We start from the raw sequence: 21,140 nt of genomic DNA on the forward strand, positions 1-21,140 counted from the left end.
AACCAAAGAGTGATAAAATGTTTGACGTCTGCGGTTATGCGGCGAGAATAGTCTATGCACCAGGTTCGGTTGGCTATGTTTTGATACAAGCAGTCTCACATCCGTGTGTAGATCAGAGTCTACTACAACTTACAAGCCATGCGACTTCCCACAGTCGTCAGTCGATGATACGGGCGGGGATACCATCTCACTGATCTGTGGAGCGTGTGGCGGCGCCTGTCGAACGAGAGAGGGTGACGACGACGCTGTCTCCTGCTATTACAGGTGCAAAATTGTTTGCTTTAGAGCTAGTACAGGCTACTCGGCTACTCCAGCATTCGTGTGGGACTAAAGACACTCGGCCACATCATTCGGGCGTTGCAACTTGCAACACAAATGCGATGGTCATGTTTCTCAGTCCCGTATCATTAGCAGGTGCTTCTATGCTGCCGCACCTGTGGGCCTACCTCATTTCGGAGTTTTATACGAGTTGTTTTCACTCCGCGGTTAAGGTTGCGCAATAAGTACCTGTAGATGGCGCTACAACATAAAAATGGCGGCGCCCATGCGTTACGCAATTTTGCGGTATGGCCAGTTTTCTGGTAAATTATTCCTACAAAATGCCGCAGGCTGTAGTAGAACAGCAAGGATTGACGCGAGACTTTTCTCCCGATTCAGGGATCCCGGTTTCATCTCAGGAAATCGCTTTGCTGTTTTGAATTCATTGAGTGCTTTGTCGGGTCTCATGTGCGGGGCGTACCTTGCTCAGCGATGGGCTGGCTTCCCGGGATCGCAGCCATGGGGATTGCCCTCTCCGCAGGCCAAGCAGCGTAAAGAGACATACAATCGTTGCAGCGATGAATCGCAGCCAATGGAACGGAGACCACGAGTTTTATCCCATGAAGATGGGGAAAGACTCAATCTTACTCTGTATCAGTATCAAGTGTGTCCATTCTGCTGCAAATTGCGAGCATACCTCGATTACTTCGGAGTTCCATACACCATCGTAGAGGTGGACCCAATCTTCAGGAAAGAAATCAAGTTTTCGGAGTACAGGAAGGTTCCAATTTTACTGCAAAGATCACCTGGCAAGGAGGACATTGTATGTCTGAGTGGCTTTTGATATCTCTGGTGTTTTTTTGTTTTTTTTTGGGGGGGGGGAGGGGCTGGGGGGGAGGTTTCAGTGTACCTATTTAAAGCAGCCATTAAAAAAGGGTGTTGTGTAAATGCTGCTAAGTAATCGTGGTTTAGTAAAAGTAGATCAAAATCTACCTTCAAATCAAGTAATTTTAACCCGTTGAGGACGATTTCCAAGTATACTCGGGCTAGTGTTTGAGGGAAATGAGTGTTGTAGCAAAATCAAACCGTCCTCAATGGGTTAAATTCATGCGAATTGATGTCAGAGAAGGGACGTCATCATGATTAAATGAAATGGAGCCTAAAAAGACTAGAGGCAGATGTTCACTGTTTGGCTGAAGAAAGTAAATGTGAAAAAGAGAAACTTTAAAAAAAAGTCTATTAAAGTGTTACATGTATCTTAATCAAATGACTGTTGATGTACTTGCTTTAGACTGTGAACCTGTAATAAGTGTAGCTACACGCAGCCGCTGTAGGGACAGCGGCTGCACCTCCATTCCTTCGCAGACGTCATTTTTCAGTGTGGTTGTGCGACTCCTTCATGAATATCTTTATTAATCGTGGAAAACTAAAATACAAGGAATTATCGTAATCTATGATAATCATTCAATAATCGGTATGCGATTTTTTGTTTAATTACGTCAAAAACTCACCGAAATCTGTGGCTGAAATCAGGTCTGTAAACGTCCTCATTGCTTCACTCCTCATCTGCGTGTTATTTGAATGGCATTCACTCTCGTATACTACAACGTACAACGTAGGTAGTCGGAGAGGCGCCCTCTAGCTCTCCGACTACCTACGTTGTACGTTGTAGTATACGAGAGTGAATGCCATTCAAATAACACGCAGATGAGGTGTGAAGTAATAAGGACGTTTACAGACCTGATTTCAGCCACAGATTTCGGTGAGTTTTTGACGTAATTAAACAAAAAATCGTGTACCGATTATTGAATGATTATCATAGATTACGATAATTCCTTGTATTTTAGTTTTCCAGGATTAATAAAGATATTTATGAAGGAGTCGCACAACCACACTGAAAAATGACAACGTCTGCGAGGGAATGGAGGTGCAGCCGCGTCGCTTCGCGACAGCGGCTGCGTGTAGTTATAATAAGTGTAGACTAAGCACTACCTGCTATGGCAATGTATTTCATGATTCTGCTTCCTGTTCTGTGTACATTTTCTTTGTTGTCTCATAATCAATGCATCCTACAGTAGGGCAAGGTATGGTGAATAATGAGCAATATCCTTTCCTCTTTAGGTAGCCTGACTTCACATAGTGACCTAATTTATAAGTAGCCAATGTTTGTTTGTTTTTTCCTACCAGATTTTACCATGCTTCACCCCTTGTCTAATTTCATTCACATTTTTATAAAATTTTTACTGACATTTTGATCAGGAAATGACTCCACAGTATTGTACCATAGTCTTTCCTGCAGGGCTGCATAAAGTGTAAAAAGGGATGGTATAGAAACCACTTACATGAAATAATAAAAAGCATAGAATTCTAAAAGGAACCCAGAGTTTATTTGATAAAAATCTGTTCTGTAATGGCCGAGATATCCGAAAGCAAAACAAAACAAAGTGGTCCTAATAAAGGTGGGTCCCACCTTCTATTCGGACTGGATATCTCGGCCATTTCAAAAACCATATTTCATAAAATAAACTTCTTTGAATTCCTCTTAGAATTGTATGCCTTTCATTATTTCATATTTAAGTGGTTTGTAATTATCTCACTAAAAGTTATAATCTGAATCCTTATCTCAAGAAAAACTATACCATCCCTCAAAGAGGAATTGCTCACTTTGCAATAATCACTGTGGCAGTGATAATTTTCTGAGTTTTGCTCCTTCTTCTGTGTAGTTATAGTGACATATACTTGTCATTAAAAAAAAAAAAGAAATCGGAGGAGATGAACTGTACGTTAATGTTGTTTAGCCTTAGAGCCAATTGATGACATTTTGTGGATTTTTTTGCTCTCTCTCCAGCAAATGAATGATTCTTCGGTGATCATCAGTGTCCTGACGTCGTTCATGGTGACAGATGAGAAGGACCTCCATCGCCTCGTCTCCTACTTCCCCAAAATGACCTTCACCAACGAGAAGGGCAAAGAGGTATCAGAGTTTGTCAACAAATACAACATCATGCTTGGAACGCCAGGCCTCACCAAGGCTGAAAAGTAAGAGTTTACATGCCTCTTAAATGACAATGCATGGTAGTCACATTCACGGAATACATCTGCTGATAACTTTGGACAGCTATGTTTATTTTCTATGGTTTGAAAATAGCACAGTAACAAGATTCATGTCATTATTTCAGCTATACCATGCACTGTATTGAATGGTTATGGCAAATAAAAATAAGGGGGGAGCGTACTAATGCAGTGGTTATATATGATTATGTATAGAAGGTGCGTTGGTAGGTTACTTGGTCTATTTTGTTTTGATAAGATGATCAGCATTAAGGTGCAATTTTCTTATTATGTGTGTCCTGAGTGAAACATCCTAATTCATTCATTTGATGTGTTAAAGTGTTTCATATTCTAATGAAATATGAAATGTTGATGCAGTTTGATATTTTTGCTTTGTAGTGGCATACATACTCCATCTCCATGGAACAGGTCTTGAAACAACTCTTGAAATCTCAAAAGATGTGATTACAGAAGAAAGAAACTACTTTAAATGATACTTTGAAAGTTTTAACTGAGTTTGTTCAGGTTTTCATTCCCCACCAGTGAGATAGCTCTGAATGAACTGTTCTTCTTGTGTGAAACAGAGCCGAGATGAAGTGGCGAGCTTGGGTGGATGATGTCCTGGTGCACAACCTTCCCCCAAACATCTACCGCTCCCCTTCCGAGGCAGTCCAGGCCTTTGACTACATTTCCAGCAAGGGCAACTTTGGCACCATGCAGCAGTTCATCATCAAGTACATCGGGGCAGCGGGGATGTTCTTTGTGTCCAAACGGCTCAAGAAGAAGTAAGGGGATGAAAAGTCAAATGATTTTGTGTCGGTGAGACCAATGTATTCACCTTTGATCATGATTGTACTCTGAGAGTGAGTAGAGAATTGTCAGTAAGTGGCAGTGACATTGATAATCATTAATAGCTGAAATTTATGAATTGTGATGTATTACATTTTGGTAGCTTTGTCGCTATTGATGTTAAACAATATGAACACACATCCACACACACACAGACACATAAGTACACAATCTAATCACTGTCTGCAGAATACTAACTAGTACAAGAGTTTCGGGACAAAGTCTGTGATGTCTACAACAACAAAACAACAACAGCAGTGACTGCGTTGTGTTGTGTCGTGTTGTGGAAAGTGTCATGTACCTAAGGTGCATTTCTTTCTTTCTGTCTGCCCTCATTTACATCTATTATCAGGTACAACATCCAAGATGACGTTCGTCAGTCGCTGTATGATGCAGCCAATGACTGGATGGGCGTCGTCGGCGACCAGGACTTCATGGGCGGGGCCAAGCCCAACTTAGCAGACTTGGTAAAAATAATGTTAAATGTTCTGAAATCGTTTTGTTACCTCTTCTTCTTTTGCATGTTTCAGTTGCACATTACAAGTACCAAAAGACTTATGAGCACAGTGACGACAAGGGCTACATTTCATTACAAAGCTTATTATAAGCCCCTGTCTAAAAATAATCTCCTGTGTAGCTTTATGAAGGGGTCATACCAGTAAATCTCATTATTTTGAGTGTTTTGGGACAGGGTAACAATAGGATTACACTGAACCTTACAATATTGTATCATAGGCTTTAATGATTGTGTTAAAGCTCACATGCCTGATGAGGGGGATTTTTATATTTCCTTTTTACTGGGTCTGCTGAGATGAAAATTAGAATGATGTGTTATAGAATGTGGCACTCCTTGCCGTAATACTCTTCTATAAATTTGCTGCTATTACGAAGGCAACCATAGAACCTCAAACTCAATGCTACAAGAGAATAACCAGAATTGGCAATTTGCTTATCTCAGAACTGACATAAATCATATCAGATACAGTGAAAACAAAAGCCCAATTAGTTCTGTATGAATTGTCATTTCTCCTATATTTACCTCCACCAAGGGAGGAGGTTATGTTTTCGTTACCGTTGGTTTGTGTGTTCGTTTGTTTGTCCGTGTGCGAAATAACTTAAAAAGTAGTTGACGGATTGGGATGAAACTTGCAGGAAAGGTTGAGAATGATACAAGTAACAAACGATTAAATTTGTATTACATATCTAGGATTGGTTCATTTTGTTTTGCATTTCTAGTCTGTGTACGGTGTGCTGAGTTCCATCGAAGGTCTGGATGCCTTCAACGACATGTGCAGCATGACGAAAATCGGGCCGTGGTACAAGCGCATGAGGAAAGCTGTGAATTCGCACGCCGGGGCACGTTGACTGCTGATCCAGAGATGACGATTCTAAAATATATTTTAGCAAACACATTCTCTCAGTGTTCTTTTTGCCACTAAAATTTGGTGAGTGACAAAGAGACTCACTCTTTGATTGCAGGCAAGTGTTTAAAAGTACAAAATGTGTGTTGATGTAAACAGAATTTAAACTTGATACACTTTGTGCCGATGGATCAAATTTCAAAACTCCGCAAGTATTTATTAGTATATATGAACAGTTATGTTGATACTACATTGAATTTGAGGCATACAGCATGTGAAAAGACAGTGACCTGACAGGAAAAAAAAAAGTTGTTGAAGTAGGATGTAAACTGTGTTGTTGGGCAGCACAAGAGGAGTATGTAGTCATCAGAAGTAGTGTCTGAGGGAGATTTTGCCCTTGAATCACTTCAGAAGTTGTTATACTTCAAAGACTTCTTTTCACAAAGCTTCCCTGCATTGTCACTTCCAATGTATTCACCTCTCGGATATCATAAAATTTTGAGGTGCTGATGCCAAGACTGATTTGCACTCAGACCATGAATTGCTCGTTTGACAAGGCACTCATTTGATATTCAAAGACACAAGTCATGTCATCAGTAGTATTTCATGTGAAGTGTTGCACTGAATGAGTGTATTTCATGTATGATCTTCCAAATAAGTGTCGTTTTATCAAAGACTGAAAGATTTACATTATGACATGCCAATACTTTTATCTCCTGTATTTATCCCTGACTACAACAATAGCAACCACATGTGGATTTAAGTTTTGGCCAGTTTTTGTACTTTTTGTTTTAGCAAAATGAATACCCAAAGCTATCCTCGCTTGTCACAATTTATACCAGAGATGTTTAACCCATTTCAAGCAGTGCTTTCCGACTTGTCGTGTGTATCATGTCATTGAAGTTATGTTTGATTTTGCTGATACGGGTAGTGGATGGTCTATAAGTTGCATCGTAAAGTTTGCATCATGAGGTGCTCTCAGTAAGTTTGGAGTTTTCTTATTTTCTTTTGCTTGAAAGTCATGTGTGTTACATGCTCTGCCTTTGCAAATACAATGTAGCTAGTTACTATTTACAGGTTCTGGTCAAGACTGATGTCATATTGCATTGCCTCAGAGAATGGGAATTGATTTTGAACAGAATCATAGGAACCACAGATTATGACACAAAAGTGGTGTGTAGAATAGACAGGGAACTGCTTTTACTTGAGCCAGCCAAAGAATTTGTAATCGTTGTGACACAATTGACGTAGGTGCTGCAGCAAAATGGAATGTTTCTTGATATACAGTACAAATGTACTGTGGATGTGGGAAGATTATTACACACTCTGTCTTCACATTTATAGATTTTTCAACTGAACCTTTCTAATACATTCAGCCTTGTGCAAGCTGGAAATCCGTGTACTGTAAATCTATAGCTCCTCATGGAGGTTTGTATTCCTTGTATTAGGTGGGGTACAACACAGAGGATAGCAGTTTCAGCAGATATTGAATCCTACACAATTACACACACATATTTTCGTGGTCATATCAGGTCGATTGAGTAAAAGATGGTCTCTGCTCTTTGAAAACTCCTCCTAACCAATGGAAAATCAGACCTGGACATGCGTAACAGCCATATCGTGATGGCTTAGACGAAATTATGAGAAGATCATTAGGTTGTACTTAACGGTTGGAAGATAGACCTGCTAGTGTGTGTGTATGTGTGTATTACATGCATTTTTAAGGAGTGAGCCTTGTAAGCCAAGATAGCTTTTGTAAAATCCTGTAGATCTGTTGCTCTGGCACTAGTTAACCTAATTGAAGTTCTTGTGAATTGTATTTGTTTTTTTCTTTTCTTCATGTACTGTGTACGTCTTTTAACAAGAAAAAACAAAAAATTATATGCATCTGACGTAATGGTTGCAAACATATGAAAGTGAAGGTGCTCTTAAATATTACCCATGGAAAAAAGAAATACATTGTACACCATAAATTGATAAAGCAGCTTACCTGCCCCTAAGTAGCTCTTAAGATATTCCTCTAAGAAAGTGGCAGATTACAATTGTTCAGGAGAAAGACGAAGAAATTTGACAGTGTTCTTGCCTGTGAGCAGACTCATCAAAATGTTGTCTGCACGGTACTTCCTGTTCACACCCAGTAGCAGAAAAAACAAAATGTTTATTAGTGAATCTATTTGTGAATACAAGGTAAATTTCAATAACTTGATACACAAGATTGTCCCATGAAAGTGGCAATAGGGAATTTTCACATTTTTGCTGTGAATTTTGTTTTTTTTTTTTTCATCTACTTCTTGAATAAATTGATATGACACAATGTGAAACAATACTGGTTTGATGTCTTTTTGTGTTCACAAAACTGTCTCGGTTTTAGAAATCTGATAAAGTCAATGACTGGGGGGTCTAATATACACCCAGTGGGCTTGATAGCCCTGTCACATGGATGTTGTAGACCATAGCCATTCACTTTGTACCATGGTACACATCATATTCTGCTATGTCATTATTTTCATCAAATTAGTAACTTGTACAAATATTTTCTCAGTGTAGCGGCAGAAGTGTGATTTTTCCTCTGTATTTGACTTATAATGCCTACACTCATTCAGAATAATGAGATGTCAGTAGAGGAGATCTGATATGTATATAGTTCAGATATATTCATAGAGAGACGTGGGTCATAAGGGTTATGACAGAGGTCAAAAGAGGACTAACCGTGTCAAGATGATGAATCACTAAGGGGAATCTGCCCGACCCAGTGCACTTAGCACCACTGTCGGCACTGTTTCAAGTAGTTTCACTTCTAGAAATCTGGTTTTTTATATAATTTGTATAGAGAAAAGGGAGAATTGGTTTTAAACAGGCAACACTTCTGACACTTCTTCACTGTGCAACTATCGGTGATAGAAGGCAGTCAGAACCAACGAAGCAGTGGAGGCTGCAAAATACAGTATGGGACTGTATGGCAACAACTGACTGGGGTTCTCAAACAGTTGGTAAGTTGAGATAGAAGCTTAATACTTGTTATTTCAGCCACACATCAATGATTGTCCCGATTCAATTGTGATATAAGAAGAAATGTTTGTTGTCATTATAATTTGGTGTGATTAAAGGTGTGTACAGTTGTACAGTTGTAGTAGTAAAGCTTTACAGCAATTTGTATGTCAAAATCTCAGTTATTTGAAGGAGATTCACACACACACACACATAATTTCATGCATTGTTATGACTGTATTATGCAATGATTATAAACACTTTGTTCGTGTTACCTAGACAGGTAGTTTATATAATGATTGTAGAAAGTTATGAAGTGAACCCTTCAGAATGATGAAGTTATAAGACTTTGTCCGATTACATTGTAAATATCATTCAGTTCAAGTGCTGTGTTTATGTTCATTAATTACTGCACTATAATCAATTAATACTTATTAGTAACTAGTCAAGTATACACAAGGTGAGCTATAACGACGCTTATGCACAATTTGCAGTAGGGATTTACAGTGTAATTAAAGTGTATTATACATGTATTCCTTTGTTACAGTAAACCACTTCACCCCGACACTTCAAATCTTCATGACACTTCCTTGCAACACTTCACCCATGAACCACTTCACCCATGAACCACTTCACCCATGAGACACTTTCGAGACACTTTCAGGACACTTCTCTACGACACTATACTTCATCACATCACTTCATCCCACGTTCGAATCTTAAGTTCACGTCGTGATACACATTGGTGTATTTATGTTCAGTTGTGATTCTTCAAGGAATGTTTTGATGAATCGATCATTAAATCAGGACAGGCCTGGATTATTGATTCAAGCAAACAACGAGTTGGACAGTGTTTCATTATTTCTTGACGACTGGTCGTGTGCCGGTGATGCAACAGTGCGTTTACAAGAACGAATCCCACCCAATGTAGTGAAGCTACATTTGAGTTTACAACTATTTTGGATTTCAGTTTACAAGTGCTTTGAACTAAAGTTTTCAACTGGCTTTGAACGCTTACAACTAAGATGGAACAATCTAACCCTGTTGATACAACAATGGAGCAAGTGACCGCGCTGAAACGGTCTTGTATCGGTCACCTAGGAAACCTCACAAGGAGGTATAAAGAGTTGGAGCAGCTCTTTGTGAATTATGAAAATCAGGATGCCGTGCAACACAAATATGATCAGCTGAAAGGAATGTTTCTTCTTTATGAGAACAAGTACCATCAATACATTGCTCTGCTTAGTGGAGATGAATTACAGGATGCTATGCAGCAGTTTGAGTCGTACAGGCTTAATAAAGAGGAGTTCCAGAAGCGGCTGTCTGGCTGGATGGAGGAAGCGACGAAACAGCAGAATGGTGGAGACGACGACGATGGGCGCCGATCTGTGAGGTCGAACCAATCAGCTCGTTCCATCCGCACTGCGAGTTCGACAACAAGCAGTATGAAGCTCCGCGAGGCCAGGGCAAAGCAGAGGCTCATGCAGAAGAAGCTTGAACAGCTAAGGGAAAGGCAGAAACTAGATATAACCGGAGGGCCAAACCCCCAAAAGTCGCTTACTTAACGAGTGAGTTGCACTCTCTCTACAAACTAAGTAGACCATGCTTATTTTCAAGTTTTTGTTGTAACAAACAACATTCCACTGGTCTACCTCAAAAAATTTGTTGCGAAAGCCTCCAAATCCAAGATGGCGTCCAAGATGGCCGCCATATTTACTGAATTTGTTATTTGAAAGATAGAATTTGATTGAAACATCAGATTTCAACAAATTTGATGTCATATGAAAGAGAATAAAATTTTCTACAAGTTGATACCATTTTTGTGGGTTATTGTGATAACTGGATTGAGATTTTAAGGAAAAAACACTCATTTTTTGATATTTTTCTAAAAAAAGGAAAATCATGAAAATGCTTGATTCATCATAAATCAAAGAAAGACTGAAGGATTATCTTGAAACATCTCAAGAATTTTGGTCGACATATAATTAATATTTGGAGAAAATTAGGGGTCAGTACCGTTTTCGGTTCAGGAGTTATAATGTCTCAAACTTGAAAACTCACTGTGTAAAAATGGCCACTTTAGTTGTGACAAGACTTTCTTGGTCGTAAAAAAAGCCTGCGCGCGCCAAGACTACTACACGCACCACTGGCACTGCAGTGCCAGTGGTGCCTGTAGTAGTCTTGGCAAACGCAGACTTTTTCTTTGACAAACAAGGGTTTGTGCCTGCAAACTAACTTTTCATACCAAGTGGTAGCTCAGGTGACGCTGATTGCTATTATTTCAAAGTAGATTGTTCTGAAGCAGATGAGATGAAGCACAAAATATCTTTCAAATAGAGGTAGAAGCTTGAAATAACCTTGCTATAGAAAGTTTAAAACAAAATTTGGATCAATCACTCAAAGAATTCAAGATTGCAGGCCATCAAAGCTGACATAGTGTATTGCGCCAAAGTAAATGTATCATTTCGATTTTTATACAATTTTGTCTGTTTTGGTGTCTATTTATATGGTTTTTATATATTCTGAACATTTTAATGCTATTTCAAACCATGTTAGGTTTTTATGGAGACATTTTTCAGAATGCACCATGAATATTTCTCTAAATAGTTACAAAAAATTAAATTAAAAATGTTTATGAAAACCATGCAGAAATTAAAATCTTTCCCATATAATCGATATTTGGAGGTCAGTATTGTATTTGGTTCAGGAGTTATAATGTCTCAAACTTGAAATTCTCCATTTTACATAATATGTATTTGCACGCATCTGTTCCCAAAGACGTCACAGAGGGTCAAATCCAAGATCGTGCTCACTTTTCGAGTTCCACTCTCTATATAAACAAAACCATACATAATATTAAGCATACTAAGCAATGTTCCGTAAGTACACCTCAGTAGATTTGTTGCAAAAACCTCCAAAGTACAGATGCGGTCCAATAGGGCCGCCATTTTTATTGAATTTAACATTTCATCTGTTCATAGAGACATCGGATTGCAACAAATTTGATGTCATATGAAGGAGAGCAAAACTTCCTAAAAGTTGATACCACTTTAGCTGTGTATTGTGATAAATTTGGGGGGGGGGGTTGTTTGCTTCTCTTTTTTTTTTGGGGGGGGGGAATCCATATTTTTATATTCTGTTGAAAAAAGGAAGAAATGCTGATTTAGTATTTATCAAAGAAGAACTGAAGAATTATTTTGAAACCTGCGATTGAGATTGAGATTTACTGAGATTGAGACATAATTCATATTTCTGGAATTACAGGCAATATCATACACTGTTGACAAGTTAACATCTAAAACTTGAAAAAATTATATTCATGCATTATAAATTTTGCATACAATGTGTTTACATGGTCACATGTAATACTGTAATGATCTAGTGACTTGCAAGTACCTGCATGCAAACTAACTTTTCATGCCAAGTGGTAGGTGACGCTGGTCGCTATTACTGTAGCATTTCATCATAGTAGATTGTTCTGAGGCAGATAAGATTGAACAGGAAGTATTTTCCAAAAAGAGATAGGAGCTTGGAATTTGGCACAAATTTTTCCAATGTGTAATAATTAGCGATAAAAACAGTATCCACACAAAATTCAAGATGGCGGTAATTAATCGAGGTTGTCGTTCAAGGCATTATTTCCCATTAGTGCACGTAAAACAAAAACCCAGCTTTACTTAATTCCTCAAGCTATTGATAGTTCTAAACTGTGAGTTAGGGATAGAACGACTAATGTACAAACTTAAATCAGTATATTTAATGCTAAATATTGTTAGATGTACTAAATAGATCTGACAAGAATGTTTTTTTTTTATATAATTCAAATTCAAATTCAAATTCAAATTCAAATACTAAATTGTTAACAGTTATCATGGTTATGGTTTCTTGAAAAGAAATGGTGATATCTCCGTATGTTTTAGGCTTTATTATGATTTTTTTACATGGTAGAATGTTTTGTAATACAACTAACCTGCACATATAAATCGAATGTGATATCTCTCCCAATGGCAAACAATACCTTAAGTGTGTTGCGTCAAAGTTAAATCTCAACTTATAACTTATAATTTGATATATATTTTTAATCTTCTTATCTTTCTGTCTATTACATGTTTCTATACATCCGAACGATATTGTACTAGTGTAAACCATATTGAGGGTCTTTTTTTTTGGGGGGGGGGGGGTGGAGCTCATTCCAGTGTTTGGGTAAGGCCCAATCTTTGAAAAAAAAAGAAATGCTTCTGTATCAAAGATACGATATGCTTTTTTACTTGTATGTTACTCTGCTGTTGTAGAAACGTGAATGATGATGGTATATGTGTAATAATGTCTGATCCGTAGATGTCCTTGAAAGCCCTTCTGATCCGAACCCCCCCCCCCAAAAAAAAAAAAATAAATAAAAATCCGACATGGCGGCAATTTCTCAACTTTGCTCTTAAATGTGTTGTGCGAAATTACTTTTCAGTATATTGTTCGAATAAAATTTTCCAAATTGATCATTCGTGCTGTATATTCACATTTACAAATAAGCATGCTGAAACTGTATTTACTGTTATGAGATTTTTCTTACATTGTTTTTGGACTGATTTCATGTGGGTTATAGTGTCACAATTGATCTGAACTTATGCCATTGGTAGATGCTTTCCCATATAAGATATCAGGATCACTCGAGAGTGAAATTAATGTTCATTTTCATTTATTTTAGAGTGACCTCGGGGATCACTCGAAGAGTGACGAGTGATCCCTATTCAAAGGCAGGGCTCGACACCAAACGTTGGTCCGGTGGCCCGGGGCCACCAAAAACGCACGTCGGGCCACCGAAATGTCAGAAATGAAGAATTTGGTGGCCTGATCGGGCCACCAAAAAAGGTCGGATATTTGCCTTTGGGCCACCAAAAATAAAAGTTAGTGTGGAGCCCTGCCTAAGGTCACTCTAAAATGAGTGAAAATGAACATTTTCACTCAAAAGTCACTCCAATTTCACTCTAAATTCACCGTTTTCTGTTATTCACTCCTCACATCAAAAGTAAAAACTTCCACTCGATTTGTTTTTTCTTTTTCGGAGAGTAGAATATCACTGGTTTTAAAAATGTGTCCATAAAAACCTAAGACGGTTTAAGATATCACAACAGACATAATTGTATCAAAATCGAAATAATACATTTAATTTGGCGCAATACACTATGTCAACTTTGATGGCTGTCATCTTGATTTTTTTTTGAGCGGTTGATCTAAATAGTGTCTTAAACTAGCTATAACAAGATTGGTGCCAAGTTTCAAGCTATTATCTCTATTTGAAATTTTGTTTGCTTCATCTTATCTGCTTCAGAACAATCCACTTTGAAATAATAGCGATCAGTATCACCTGAGCTACCACTTGATATGAAAAGTTAGTTTGCAGGCACAAACCCTTGTTTGTCAAAGAAAAAGTCTGCATTTGCCAAGACTACTACACGCACTACTGGTGCTGCTACCAGCGCCAGTGCCAGTGGTGCGTGTAGTAGTCTTGGTGCGCGCAGACTTTTTTATGACCAACAAGGTCTTGGTCACAACTAAAGTGGCCATTCTTACGTAGTGAGTTTTCAAGTTTGAGACATTATAACTCCTGAACCAAAAATGGTACTGACCCCTAATTTTCTCCAAATATTAAATATATGTCAAACAAAATTCTTGAAGCGTTTCAAGATAATCCTTCAGTCTTTCTCTGATTTATGCTGAATCGAGCATTTTCATGATTTTCCTTTTTTCAGAAAAATATAAAAAAATGAGTGTTTTTTCCTTAAAATCTCAATCCAGTTATCACAATAACCCACAAAAATGGTATCAACTTGTAGAAAATGTTATTCTCTTTCATATGACATCACATTTGTTGAAATTTGATGTTTCTGTCAAATTCTATCATTTAAATAACAAATTCAGTAAATATGGCGGCCATCTTGGACGCCATCTTGGATTTGGAGGCTTTCGCAACAAATTTTTTGAGGTAGACCAGTGGAATGTTGTTTGTTACAATGAAAACTTGAAAATAAGCATGGTCTACTTAGTTTGTAGAGAGAGTGCAACTCGACCTCTGTTTTTAGCTTTTGGCCCCCCGGTTAATAGAGAAAGGCTAGAACTGGAAGCACGCATGGCTGAGATGGACATTGTTAATGAGAAGGAGAATGCCGACCTGGAAGCTGAATTCTGGGCACAAGAAATTGCAGACGAAGGCAAGCCAGCTAACATCGCTGCAGAGAGAGACGTAGAATTTGGTAACGTAGAAGTACAATTACCTAACAATCAAGTAGTACATGAAAATGTTCGTGTCGAGAGTGAGATGTACAAGAAGACTCTCGATAGCAAGAAACCAGGTGAAACTGTTTCTACAACACAATTGTGTAATATGTTGATGTTGAGTATGAATATGCCGAAACCAGATATGATAACATTCGATGGCGATCCAATCAAATATTGGAATTTCATGAACAGCTTTGACATCAATGTAGCAAGTAAGATTTCCGATGATCGCATGAAATTGATGTATCTTGTGCAATTTTGTGAAGGTAAAGCTAAGGAGAGCATTGAGTGTTGTGTGTTGATGGACCCTCACATGGGTTACATGAAAGCCAGGGAGATACTGGCAGAGCAATACGGGCAACCACACGTGATCACGAATGCATTGATGAGAGAAGTGCTGGATAGGCACCAAATTCGGCCAAACGATGGAGCCAAGCTCGTGGAGCTTGCTCGTCAAATGCGCAAGTGTGAAATAACCTTGACACAAATGGGTCACGCGGCAAACTTGAACAGCAGTGAAACTCTGTTGAAGATACAGCAAATTCTCCCAGTTCACATGCAAGTGGACTGGGCAAAGCGTGCTCAGACAATGCTACGATCACGTGTGGAACCCAATTTCTCTCACATGACGGAGTTCATAGAACAGCATTCACAAGTAGCAAGCAATGTCTATGGCCAGAACATAGGTAAGTCCACGAGAGACGTTAGTCAAGCAAAGAAGGGTGGAAGGTCTTCTAGTGGTAAGAGACTGACTTCCTTCTCCACTCAAGGCTGCGAAGAGAACCAGCCAACGAAAGAAAACACAGAGCGGCCTAGACGTAAATGCCCATTGTGTTTACAGGACCATGATCTGTTCAAGTGCAAGGACTTCCTGGCCAAGACGCCGAAGGAAAGGCTGCGAGAGGTGAGGAGGAAACGATTGTGTGACAACTGCCTGAAGCCGTCTCACATTGCGAGTGAATGCAGGTCTTCACAAAGGTGTAAAAATGATGGCTGCGGCATGAAACATCACACCCTCCTTCACTTTCAACGGGACAGTAGCAGTGTCAGTAACCAAACTGGGGCCGGCGCCAGCAACAATAACCCTCAACCTCAGGGTACGAATCTTTCAACAATAAAACAAGGCAAAGTGTGTCTTCGGGTGCTCCCAGTCAAGGTACGCGGAAATGGGAAAGAAGTGACCACCTGTGCACTTCTTGACCAGGGAAGTGATGTCACCCTGTGCGATGAGAGGCTGGTCAAGGAGCTAGGACTCAAAGGGTCGGCAAAGGAGCTTGAGCTAACAACAATCAACCAACAGAATCACAAAGTAATGAGTGTCGAAGTCGACATGACTGTTACTGGAATTGGGAAAACTGACTTCATCCAACTTGACTCAGTTTGGACGGTCAAAAAATTACCAATATCGGAGAGTAGCATGCCGCATGCCGAGGATGTTGAGAGATGGCCACATCTCAAGGGGCTAGAACTCCCAAATATGGAAAATAATGAGGTCATGCTGCTAATTGGTGGTGACGTCCCAGAAGCGTTCTGGGTCATGGAAGAACGGCGCGGAGGAAGAAAAGATCCATACGCCATAAGGTCACCACTGGGTTGGACCTTGATCGGACCTACCAACAATACGAAGAGGAAAACTGACTTCAAGGTGAATTTCGTCCACAACAAAGATGAGCAACTTCAGCAGCAGGTGGAACGATTTTGGTACATGGACTTTGGGGGATCCACACTTGGTGCCAAGGTGGGAGAGTCCCTCGAAGACAAACGAGCGAGATCTAAAATGGACCAATCCATCACCAAGGTCGATGGCCACTATCAGCTGGGTCTTCCATGGAGGCATGAAAATCCATGCTTACCAGACAACCTCACACAAGCAGAGGCACGGCTGCAATATCTCAAAAGGAGATTAAAGAGGGATCCCCAGCTCCACCAAAGGTACACAGCTACCATGGAGGGATACTTGGATAAGGGTTATGCCAAAGAAGTGGAAAAGACGGCCCAAGGAGAGCCACAGGATGGAGACTCGCGGAACGATAGAACCAATAAGACTTGGTACTTGCCTCACCATCCGGTACTTCATCCAAGAAAGCCAGACAAAACACGGGTGGTATTCGACTGCGCAGCGCAGTACAAGGGCATATCACTCAACAGTCAACTCTTGCAGGGACCAGATTACACCAATAGCCTAGTTGGTGTGCTGACAAGGTTCCGGCAAGAGAAGATAGCCTTAGTCGCCGACATAGAAGCCATGTTTCACCAGGTAAGAGTGACGCCAGAAGACTGTGAAGCGCTTCGATTTTTGTGGTGGCCTGGTGGAGACTACACTAAGGAGCCGAAACACTACAAGATGCTTGTCCACCTGTTTGGTGCCACCTCATCCCCCAGTTGTGCGGGTTATGCCCTACGCAAGACAGCAGAAGACAACCAAACAGACGAAAATGAGGCTGCTGTCAAGGCCGTACAAGAAAATTTCTATGTCGATGACTGTTTGACATCAGTTGGCACTAAGGAAGAAGCAGTGAAACTATGCGCCGACCTGCGAGAGTTGCTCTCGAAGGGAGGATTTCGACTCACCAAATGGGTGAGTAATGATCACGATGTTCTCCAGACTATCCCTGTATCTGAAAGATCAACCTCAATTCTAGATCTGCATCTCGATGACATGCCTGTTGAACGCACATTAGGAGTACTGTGGAATGTTGGAACTGATCAATTTGGCTTCAGAGTGTCTGTTAAGGACAAGCCAGCAACCAGGCGTGGAATCCTCTCGATCACAAGCTCTCTGTATGATCCACTCGGATTTGCAGCACCATTCATCTTGGTAGCCAAGATCCTGCTGCAAGACATGTGTGCAAAAGGTCTAGGATGGGATGAAGAAGTAGGAGATTCTGAATGCATGCGATGGCAGCAGTGGCTGGAAGAGTTGCCCCAGCTGGAGCGCATCACCATAGACAGATGTCTAAAACCAACGTCGGAGGTCAGTCAGTACGAACTTCATGCATTTTGTGATGCATCTATGCGTGGATATGCTGCAGCGGTATATCTCCGCACTACGTCTACTGATGGAAGCATCAAGTGCACCTTCGTCATGGGAAAGACCAGACTGTGTCCATTGAAGACGATGACAATACCGCGACTAGAATTGTCGGCGGCAGTACTGGCATGTTCATTGATGGAAGTGGTCAAAGCAGAACTCAAGCTACCGATTTCCACCACTACATACTGGACAGACTCTACTTCAGTTTTGAAGTACATACGCAATGAGAGTAGAAGATTCCACACATTCGTTGCGAATCGTATCACAAAGATCCAAAGTGTATCTGACCCATCTGAATGGCGTCACGTGGACACCAAGTCAAATCCGGCTGACGATGGATCAAGAGGACTTCAAGCCAGAGAGATGACAAGTGACTGTAGATGGATATGCGGTCCAGAATTCCTACAGAAACCCCAAGAATGCTGGCCACAACCTCCAACTGACTTGGGTGAAAACGATGACCTGGCAGCAAGCGGAGAAGTTCTCAATGACCCAGAAGTCAAAAAGGGTCTAGTAAACCTGACAACTGCTGATCCTGTACAGAAGCTCACTGAACGGTATTCCACATGGAATGGCCTGAAGAGAGGCGTAGCGTGGATACTGCGGTACAAGGAATATCTGAGAATGCGGGTGTCAGGAAACCCACTGGCAAGACAGATGAGACACGACCTCACAGCGAAGGAGCTGGAAGTTGCAGAGCTTGAAATTGTCAAGCACGTTCAAAGGCATGCTTTCCCTGAGGAGATGAGAGTCAGGAGCAAGGCAGACTCTGTCAAACTCCAGCGGTCAAGTCGTCTTGCAAAACTGAATCCCATTGTGCATGATGGGGTGTTGAGAGTGGGAGGGAGACTCGCAAAGGCTCCACTCTCAGATGATGTGAAGCATCCACTGATATTACCACACGATCATCATGTGACAAACTTGTTAGTCTCACATTTCCATGAGGAAGTAGGCCACTCAGGGGCGGGAATGACTTGGACAGCCTTGAGAGAGAAATTCTGGATACTTCGCGGAGGAGCAACGGTACGTAAGGTGATCGGGAACTGCTTCAAATGCAAAAGGCGAAACTCCCCAAGAGGAGAACAGTTTATGGCCGATCTACCACGAGAAAGAGTGACCCCGAACGCCCCACCTTTCACCAATACGGGAGTGGATTTCTTTGGGCCGTTTCAGGTCAAGAGAGGAAGAAGCCAGGTGAAGCGATACGGATGGATATTTACCTGCTTGGCGTCGAGAGCAGTACATCTCGAAGTAGCGCACTCATTGGACACGGACTCATTTATAAATGCTCTGAGGAGGTTTATCAATAGGCGAGGACGTCCAAAGAAAATCCACAGTGACAATGGTACCAACTTCAAGAGCGGGTATCGTGAGCTCAAAGAAAGTCTCACACAATTAAACTCCCAGAAGGTCGGAAGGTTTCTGACACAAAAGGGCATAGAATGGGAATTCAACCCCCCAGGAGCCAGCCATATGGGGGGAGTCTGGGAGAGGGTCATACGGGCTGTGAGAAGAATCCTGGCAGGCCTCCTTAAAGAACAGTTGGTAACAGATGAGGCACTCACCACGTTGATGACGGAGGTTGAAGCCATCTTGAACGCCCGGCCACTCACCCAATTGAGTATGGACTCGAACGACGATGAGCCACTTACACCAAACCACCTGCTTCTGTTGCGCCAGAACCCCTCCCTTCCACCAGGAGCTTTCTCGAAGGAGGACAGTTACCATCGGAGGAGATGGCGTCAGGTCCAGCACTTGGCAGATCAATTCTGGAAGCGATGGGTAAAGGAATACTTGCCGCTCCTACAAGTTCGCCAAAGATGGGCAAAACCCAAAAGGAACTTCGCCATTGGTGACTTAGTGCTGTTGGCAGATGACAGCAGCTCTCGTGGACACTGGCCTATGGGCAAAGTTGTGTCCACCTACCCCGACAAAAACGGTCTAGTCAGGCAAGTGGAGGTTAGAGTCGGTGCAAAACACTACCGACGTCCTATTTCGAAGCTCTGCCTGCTTGAAGCAAATGAGTAATAAGAATAATATGTGATTCTGCAATTGTCACAGCAGAGACTGCCGCGATACGTAGCTTTCAGTGAAGGCTTTTGATTGTTACATTTGTTGTTTGATTTTCAGTGCATAACATGGTACATTCATTAGGCAATATGTTTGTGCTTATTTGATTCAAGTTGATTGTAATTTTAAACGTTGCCGCTAGAATTAGTATTCATGAGAATGAGCAACTGGAAGAAGTTAGCTCATTGGGGCCGGTTATGTAGCGGCAGAAGTGTGATTTTTCCTCTGTATTTGACTTATAATGCCTACACTCATTCAGAATAATGAGATGTCAGTAGAGGAGATCTGATATGTATATAGTTCAGATATATTCATAGAGAGACGTGGGTCATAAGGGTTATGACAGAGGTCAAAAGAGGACTAACCGTGTCAAGATGATGAATCACTAAGGGGAATCTGCCCGACCCAGTGCACTTAGCACCACTGTCGGCACTGTTTCAAGTAGTTTCACTTCTAGAAATCTGGTTTTTTATATAATTTGTATAGAGAAAAGGGAGAATTGGTTTTAAACAGGCAACACTTCTGACACTTCTTCACTGTGCAACTATCGGTGATAGAAGGCAGTCAGAACCAACGAAGCAGTGGAGGCTGCAAAATACAGTATGGGACTGTATGGCAACAACTGACTGGGGTTCTCAAACAGTTGGTAAGTTGAGATAGAAGCTTAATACTTGTTATTTCAGCCACACATCAATGATTGTCCCGATTCAATTGTGATATAAGAAGAAATGTTTGTTGTCATTATAATTTGGTGTGATTAAAGGTGTGTACAGTTGTACAGTTGTAGTAGTAAAGCTTTACAGCAATTTGTATGTCAAAATCTCAGTTATTTGAAGGAGATTCACACACACACACACATAATTTCATGCATTGTTATGACTGTATTATGCAATGATTATAAACACTTTGTTCGTGTTACCTAGACAGGTAGTTTATATAATGATTGTAGAAAGTTATGAAGTGAACCCTTCAGAATGATGAAGTTATAAGACTTTGTCCGATTACATTGTAAATATCATTCAGTTCAAGTGCTGTGTTTATGTTCATTAATTACTGCACTATAATCAATTAATACTTATTAGTAACTAGTCAAGTATACACAAGGTGAGCTATAACGACGCTTATGCACAATTTGCAGTAGGGATTTACAGTGTAATTAAAGTGTATTATACATGTATTCCTTTGTTACAGTAAACCACTTCACCCCGACACTTCAAATCTTCATGACACTTCCTTGCAACACTTCACCCATGAAC

At 40.6% G+C, this 21,140-nt stretch overlaps 2 protein-coding genes across 2 annotated transcripts; both read left to right on the forward strand.

Moving 5' to 3' along the window:
• Positions 1–532: 532 nt before the first annotated feature.
• Positions 533–6,341, forward strand: LOC139741151 (prostaglandin E synthase 2-like). The gene is made up of 5 exons (XM_071651739.1): positions 533–1,081; positions 3,107–3,297; positions 3,894–4,094; positions 4,511–4,625; positions 5,395–6,341. Exons 1-5 carry the CDS (start codon positions 533–535, stop codon positions 5,521–5,523), a joined length of 1,185 nt encoding a protein of 394 aa, XP_071507840.1. The 3' UTR covers positions 5,524–6,341.
• Positions 6,342–9,562: 3,221 nt separating this feature from the next.
• On the forward strand, positions 9,563–19,842 carry LOC139741139 (uncharacterized). The gene is made up of 3 exons (XM_071651725.1): positions 9,563–10,020; positions 14,607–14,755; positions 15,047–19,842. Exons 1-3 carry the CDS (start codon positions 9,563–9,565, stop codon positions 19,840–19,842), a joined length of 5,403 nt encoding a protein of 1,800 aa, XP_071507826.1.
• The last annotated feature ends 1,298 nt before the right edge of the window (positions 19,843–21,140 follow it).

Source organism: Diadema antillarum, unplaced genomic scaffold (genome assembly GCF_040938485.1).
Source record: "Diadema antillarum isolate AM-2024a unplaced genomic scaffold, OU_Dant_1.0 seq00000906_RagTag, whole genome shotgun sequence".
NCBI classification, from domain to species: domain Eukaryota; kingdom Metazoa; phylum Echinodermata; class Echinoidea; order Diadematoida; family Diadematidae; genus Diadema; species Diadema antillarum.

Excerpts from the sequence above, each read along its gene's own strand:
- LOC139741151 (XM_071651739.1), top strand. The coding sequence starts at position 533 with ATGGCGGCGCCCATGCGTTACGCAATTTTGCGGTATGGCCAGTTTTCT. Across the intron at positions 3,298-3,893 it reads GGCCTCACCAAGGCTGAAAA|AGCCGAGATGAAGTGGCGAG; the intron begins GTAAGAGTTTAC and ends TGTGTGAAACAG. Across the intron at positions 4,095-4,510 it reads TCCAAACGGCTCAAGAAGAA|GTACAACATCCAAGATGACG; the intron begins GTAAGGGGATGA and ends ATCTATTATCAG.
- LOC139741139 (XM_071651725.1), top strand. The coding sequence starts at position 9,563 with ATGGAGCAAGTGACCGCGCTGAAACGGTCTTGTATCGGTCACCTAGGA. Across the intron at positions 10,021-14,606 it reads CTTGAACAGCTAAGGGAAAG|AGAAAGGCTAGAACTGGAAG; the intron begins GCAGAAACTAGA and ends CCCGGTTAATAG. Across the intron at positions 14,756-15,046 it reads AGAGAGAGACGTAGAATTTG|GTAAAGCTAAGGAGAGCATT; the intron begins GTAACGTAGAAG and ends AATTTTGTGAAG.